This window comes from Mesocricetus auratus, unplaced genomic scaffold (assembly GCF_017639785.1).
Source record: "Mesocricetus auratus isolate SY011 unplaced genomic scaffold, BCM_Maur_2.0 Super-Scaffold_4256, whole genome shotgun sequence".
NCBI classification, from domain to species: Eukaryota; Metazoa; Chordata; class Mammalia; order Rodentia; family Cricetidae; genus Mesocricetus; species Mesocricetus auratus.
Window position 1 is genome coordinate 47,664,322 of NW_024429182.1, and position 6,413 is coordinate 47,670,734.

General features: G+C 44.9%; 1 protein-coding gene across 1 annotated transcript in view; it reads right to left on the bottom strand.

Annotated features, from left to right (window-relative positions):
• Positions 1-6,158, bottom strand: part of LOC101823323 (oxysterol binding protein) — a 31,789-nt gene extending 25,631 nt beyond the window's left edge. The window contains exons 1-2 of the mRNA XM_040747068.1: positions 5,695-6,158; positions 1,249-1,457 (exon numbers count right to left, since the gene is read on the bottom strand). Coding sequence (XP_040603002.1) covers positions 1,249-1,457; positions 5,695-6,050 — 565 coding nt within the window. The 5' untranslated portion in view covers positions 6,051-6,158. The remainder of the gene's footprint in view (positions 1-1,248; positions 1,458-5,694) is intronic.
• Between the last annotated feature and the right edge of the window lie 255 nt (positions 6,159-6,413).

A 6,413-nucleotide genomic window follows, 5' to 3' on the forward strand; every position in this document is an offset into this window, starting at 1 on the left:
TCTTGAGGGCAAATCCTATCATTTTCTTTAGAAAAAAAAAAAAGGCTAAAAAAAGATTTTTACTACTTTAAATTGTGTTTTAGTGCGTGCCCTTAGCAGTCAGAGGCGGCAGATCCTCCTGAAGCTGGAGTCACAATGGTTGTGAGCTTCCTGATTCGAGAGCTGAGAACTGAAATTCCTATATTTTTGGATGTGAGCCTAGCCTTTAACGGCTGAGCCATCTCTCCAGCCCGAGAACTGAAATTCCAAGCTCTGCAAGAGCAAGATGCACTCCTAACTACTGGGCCACCTCTCCTGATAAGACTGGTTTTTAGGTCATCTATCAAGTCTGTTACAACTTTACCAAATGAGAAGCTATCAGAAGCTGGCCTAAAATTCCAGCACTTGAGAGGTGGAGACAGAGAGATCAGGAGTTCAAGGTCATCTTAAACTATAGAGTGAGTTTGGGGCCAGCCTGGAACATGAGACTGCCAGAAAAAAACAAAACAAACAAACCTAGGTCGAGTAAGAATCTTAATACTGAGCTAGTAACAAAGTAATTATGTCTCAATATGTCATAAGGCTAAGCATTATTGGAGCATGTCTTTAGTCCTAGCCCTCAGGAGGCAGAGGCTGGAAGATGGGGTTCTGGGATTTCCAAGGTTACTAGTAAGACCCTGAATCAAAAAATAATAATAAAAATAATCATAATAATAATTTTTTAAAGATTTATTTATTATATATACACTGTTCTGTCTGCATGTCAGAAGAGGGCACCAGGTCTCATTATAGATGATTGTGAGCCATCATGTGGTTGCTGGGAATTGAACTCAGGACCTCTGGAAGAGCAGTCAGTGCGCTTAACCTCTGAGCCATCTCTCCAGCCCCTCATAATAATAATTAAGCCTAAGTGCTATGCCATATCTCTAGTACCAAGGTTTTTCAACTTCAGCTAGCTGATTCTTTGCTGGAGGGTGCGGTGCTGTTCTTGTGCCTCATAAGGAATTGAGCAGTGTCTTTGGCTTCTAGTCTCTATGTGCCAGTCACACACACCCCTGCTTTCATTATTTTAACTAAAAATGTCTCTAGACATCACAAAATGTTGTGTGTGCATGTGAAGGACTGAACTGAGTTTAGAACCACTACTCAAGAAAAGTAACACCCAATGAGAAGCTTGAGATATCTAAGGCATGGGACATACTCCAAAGATACACTGCAGTCAAGGGTAAAACCTGTGTTACTCAGGCCCAGTGTTTCTTTGCACCATACCTGACTCTGCCAACATCTTCACAGCCTTGGCTTTGGCCAGTTCCAGGGCTGTCACCCAGCGCTGCCTCTCTACTTCCGAGCTGGCCTTCAAGTGGTAGGTCTGAGCACCCCCATTGGAAATGATAAAGTTGCAAGAGTCCTCCACAGTAATGTTGGCTGTGGCGAGGTTGATGGTACCACGGCAGGTGTGTCTCATTTCTGCTTTGGACCTGCCATAGTAAGAGAAAAAAGGCTGAACAGAAAGGTAATAGATATTTGTCCTGTTCTGCTTCTAGTTTCTTTTCATTACTCTGAGCACTTGGAAAATTAAGCAGTCTTAGGAATTAGCAAATTTTTCAAGCCTTGGAAATTTAAGCATTGGGAATTGCTTTCAGAGCTTATAAACATGATGTGAGTCAGATTTTATTGGCCCACTGTTCCTCTTACCATCAGCTTTAAAAATACAGTCTTTACTGAGATAAAATTGCATGAAATATTAATTCAGCAGTTAATTAAGTACAACTGAATGAGTTTTGACAAATAGTTCCAATTGTGCAGCCACTACCAAGTAAGGAGCATTCCCTCACCTAACAAAGCTCCCTCATGCCCATTTGCAGTTAGAAAACACTTTTTACTTAACAAGTTATAAAACACTTTATAACCTTGTGCAACAAAAATTTTTGACACTCTCATTCTCTAAGAATAGCTCCATTTTTATACACTTAAGCCACCCCCTCGCTGTAAATCAGCCCAAATGAGAACTGTCATGCCACACTTAGGATTATATTGCAGAAGTGTATAAAGGGTAAACCTTAAGTGATTAGACTATTAAATATTGGTCATGGCTCAAATGATAAGAAATAAGAATAACTACCTTTCTGAGACAATAAAGAATAACCTCAAAAGAGTCACCAGGCATTTTAATCTTTCTAGAAAACGCAGTTTCCTAAGTTCCAGACTTTTATTGGTGGGAACTCCTAAGCCATCCTATTAATAGCCAGGAAAGACTCAGCAGGTCTGCACTCAAGAGAACTGGGTGTAAAAATTTCCCCAATGTCTACTGACAATTCTATTAATAGACTAACTTTTGAACTTTACAACATTACTTGGTGACAACAAGCTACAAAGCACTTGACATAAAATATCAAGATTCACACTGAACATCAAAATCTCAGTACTACTGAGAATGCAGGGAAAACTGCTCATCTTTTCACTACCAATGGCTATGCCCAGGGACCTTCATGCTGAAACTGTAGTTTTCTCTGTCCATAAAGAGGTCAAAGTCCTTTGCCACATAACAAAGCAGTAAAGCCAAGCAGCCAAATACACCTGGCACATCCAGAATTCCTGCATGCCAGGAAGGGCACACACCCTTCCCCAGACACCAAGATTTAGTATGTTTGAGAAAGTCTGTTTACTGCCCTCAGGAAGACAGATCCACTGTTGTTCACTTCATCACGTGTAACTTTTTTTTCTTTCTCAAATGTGTACTAATGAGCAATAAGGGACCGTGAGGTGGGGGTGGGGGTCTCAAAGGACTGGTCAATTTCCTTGTCCTGCACCTGGCACTGTAACGTGAACCCCCGCTTTTTCTATTCTTGCCTCCCAGCCCCAAGCTTCAGTTACATTATGAATAATGCAGGCTGAATTAGAGACTCACAGCTGAAGGCCAGCTTACCCTTACTACTTGGGCCTCTACCACATTCCTCCTTATCGGCACTTTTCACTAACCACCTCCTAGGATCTCTTCAGCCTCCACTGGCTTCATGCACCAAAGAAGTTTCTCGGATAATATAAAGTCTACAGCTGTGTAACAGACACTAAGAAACATTGGGAGGGAGGCAGGCTTGACCACAGCTCTTAGGCTCAGGCAAACACACCTCTGGTTATAAATGTTTAGAACCGAGGCAGGAAAGATTCTGAGAGCACAGGAAAAGTTTGTCAGTCATTACAATATTACACGGTTATTTTCTGGCTAGAAAGCTCTTGCCTGAAAAGGCCAGATGAAATAGTAATTTAATCTCTAGGAGCTAAAAGGAAAACCAATACTATAGCCTGGGGTGTGCGAGGAGAGCTGGGATTCTGTATAAGAGAGTAAATTATGGAATATCTATGTAAAGAAGCATAAGAACGATAAAAGGAAGGCTTGCTCTTGTCTGTTCTGTCATCAGAGGATGGAATCTATGAAGGAAAAGGGTATTTTAGAAATGGCATACATAAGAGACTGTAGGTTTTGGACATATGACAATCAGAGAAGGAATAGCATAGGTAATTCTAGGAAAGAGATGAGGATCACAGGCACTATACCAGGAAGAAGAAACTGTCAGTACTGTAGGAAGGAGGTACTTCACTGGGGATGTAATGTAATGTATAGATTGATAAGCTGGACCCTGTTGATGGGTTTGTGAGTGGGACCGTCCTAGTTGGCAAGGACAGGCTAATAGTATATTTTGGTATGTTTTAGAAGGAGTTTACATGGAGTCAGCTACTGTAAAAATGAAGGTAAAGTAGCAACAAATACAAAGAGACAGCAACAGGTAAGTTATTAATGTCCAAGGTCAGCACTGATCAAGACTGATACTGAACAATCAAATAGCCTGAAAAGGAGATCACTCAAGAATTTGGTTTGATTACAAAGACCGCAGAATATTTTTAATTTTTCTTAAGACAGGGTTTCTCTGTGTAGCACTGGCTGGCAATGGAAGACCAGACTGGCCTAAAACTCACCAAAGATTTTGCCTGTCTCTGCCTTTTGCGGGAATTAAAGCTTGTTATCGCCATGCCCATCTCATAATGAACAATTTTTGAAAATGGGGAATAAGTGTTATTAGTGATCTATAAGCCAAGTTAGGATATGAAAGAACTGAACATTAGAATAGTCTATTAAAACAAGACATGACAAAAAAAGATATGAGCTTGAATAAATGGGAAAAAACTCTGGGTCAAACTAAAACTTCAGATACATGTTATAATCTTAAACTGACTTCTAGATGAGCAGAAGAAAAGGGCTGTATTAAAAAATTCAAAATACAACAATGCAAATGTTATTCACAACTAATTCTGCTTAAGCATAGAGGATGAGCTATCTTAAGGTATCTTCTATGCTTGAGAAGAGATAACAATGTTCCCATAGCAACCTCTAACTCTTGTCTTCAAGCTTTCCTGAAATCCTCTAAGAAACAAGCCAATGTTGTTGATGAGAAACCAACTTTCACCCTGAAACTTTTGGTAACAAGAGTAACTACTGGTGAAACTGAAAAGAAATACAGGCTGAGCCACTCTTTTACTTGGGTTCCCAAACTGGATGACCTTTGAGAAGAGATTTTAATTAGAAATGGCATTATACTAAGCAAATTCCTCTTAAGGTATACTTTGTAACCATAATCTATAAACTGTGTTTTAGGTAATTATCTCTGTATCTAATTGGTTCACGGAACACTAACCTAGGTTTTAGGTTATATTGTTATGAACAGTAGCTTTAAATTCTGACTTCTCTAAGACCTTGGGAGAGTCTGCTTCTTTGTCAGGAACATAGGAACATGTCCTAACTCCCAGGGAGCTAGGAGATCTATGAGTATTGAATGAAATGTTGCATGTAAGGCATCCAGTCATAATGTCCAGCCACTGGGAATACTTATGACCTATCCCCAAACCACCTCTCAACACCTCTGTCTAGTAATAAAAGCCCCAGAATGTGACATGTTATTACCACGTTATGAGTCATGGTAAGTATACATTAACCACACCAAAATAAGCACTTCAAAAACATGCATTCTTCCTGTAATAAAATGTAAGTAAAACAAAAAAGAGCACGGGACTGCTGGATAAGACAATCATTCTGTGGGAGGAGGTGAGGTAAGCAAGTGTAAAAGCTATAGCAAGAATACATCTCCATTCGGGGCTGTCCAGACCGAGAAAGTAAGCGCACGCTTAAAGACGTGGACAGAACCCCAAAGTCTCCCGACTGTGGTGTTCTGATGTCTGAATGTGTGGAGTGAGCAAGCAAGGGCAGGTATTATCAAGAGTGTGTCAGGAACTTTTAGTTTTAGAGAATGGAGCACAAAAAGTTAGGAGTTAGAACTTCCACTGTAAGTTCCTGAGGGACAGTGCCCGGGCTCGGTCTGCGCCCCTCTAGCCTCACAACAGTGCCTTACTTGCAGAATTAGCAATTGCACCCACGTGGTAGCGGAAATACAATGGCAGAGCAGATGCTCTCCAAACAATTGCTGACAGGAAAGACCCAGGGATAGAGGCAGATGAGGCACCAGAGACGAGTGACGGCGGGGACAGGAGCGGCATGTCAAATCTTGGACGGTCTGACTTTTGCAAGCTGTCAACCTGCACAGGTGACAGACAGGGACCCAGAGCGACCTTGGCTGCGAAGCTGGCCGGGGGAAGAGTGACAGCGCGGGCCCGTGGGCTGCACTGGGGAAGGCCAGGTGAGCGCGGCGCCCCGGAAGCAGTTACCTGTAGTAGCTCAGTAGCCCGTTGCTCAGCACGAACCATCGCCGCTGGTAGCCTTTGATGTAATTGGTCCATTTGAAGAGCCAGCCCTCTCTAGCAGAGCCCGAGCCTCCGGCGCCCGAACCGCCCGAGCCGGCGGCTGGCGGTGCAGAACCCGGGCCGCCAGCCGCCACTCCCCCGGCTCCGGGGCTAGGGCCGCCCGCCGTCGCTGCTGTCGCGGACGCCACCCCGGAGCCGGGCCCCGCGTCCCCGCGTCCGCCGCCGCCTCCCACCGCGGGTGGACCCGCACCGCCGCCGCCCGGAGCTGCGATGGCGGCCGGGCCCGGCCCCACCACTCCTCTCAGCTCGGTCGCCGCCATGAGCCGCCGCCGCCGCCCGGAGAGACAAGACCGGAACCGCCTACGAGCGCCGCCACCGCCGCCCGGAGCACCCAACACGGCTAGCGCTTCAGCCGCCGCCGCGCAGCGTCCCCGCCCCGCCAGCCCCGCCGCGGGAAGGAGGGCTCGGCCGCCGGGAAGGAGGGCGGCGATTGGTGCCGCCAAGTGTCACTTGCGGAAGACCCCGCGGACATTGGCATTTCTCTCGGGCCTGTCATGCTACTCCGCCCAGTGAGAAGCCCGGGGCGCGACGCGTCCTCCAGGCCGCATTTCGATTGGCTGAAAGGAAAGTCAATCAGGCAGATCTCCAAAACCATTGGTGCTTTTCTGAAGTCCGAGGACGAG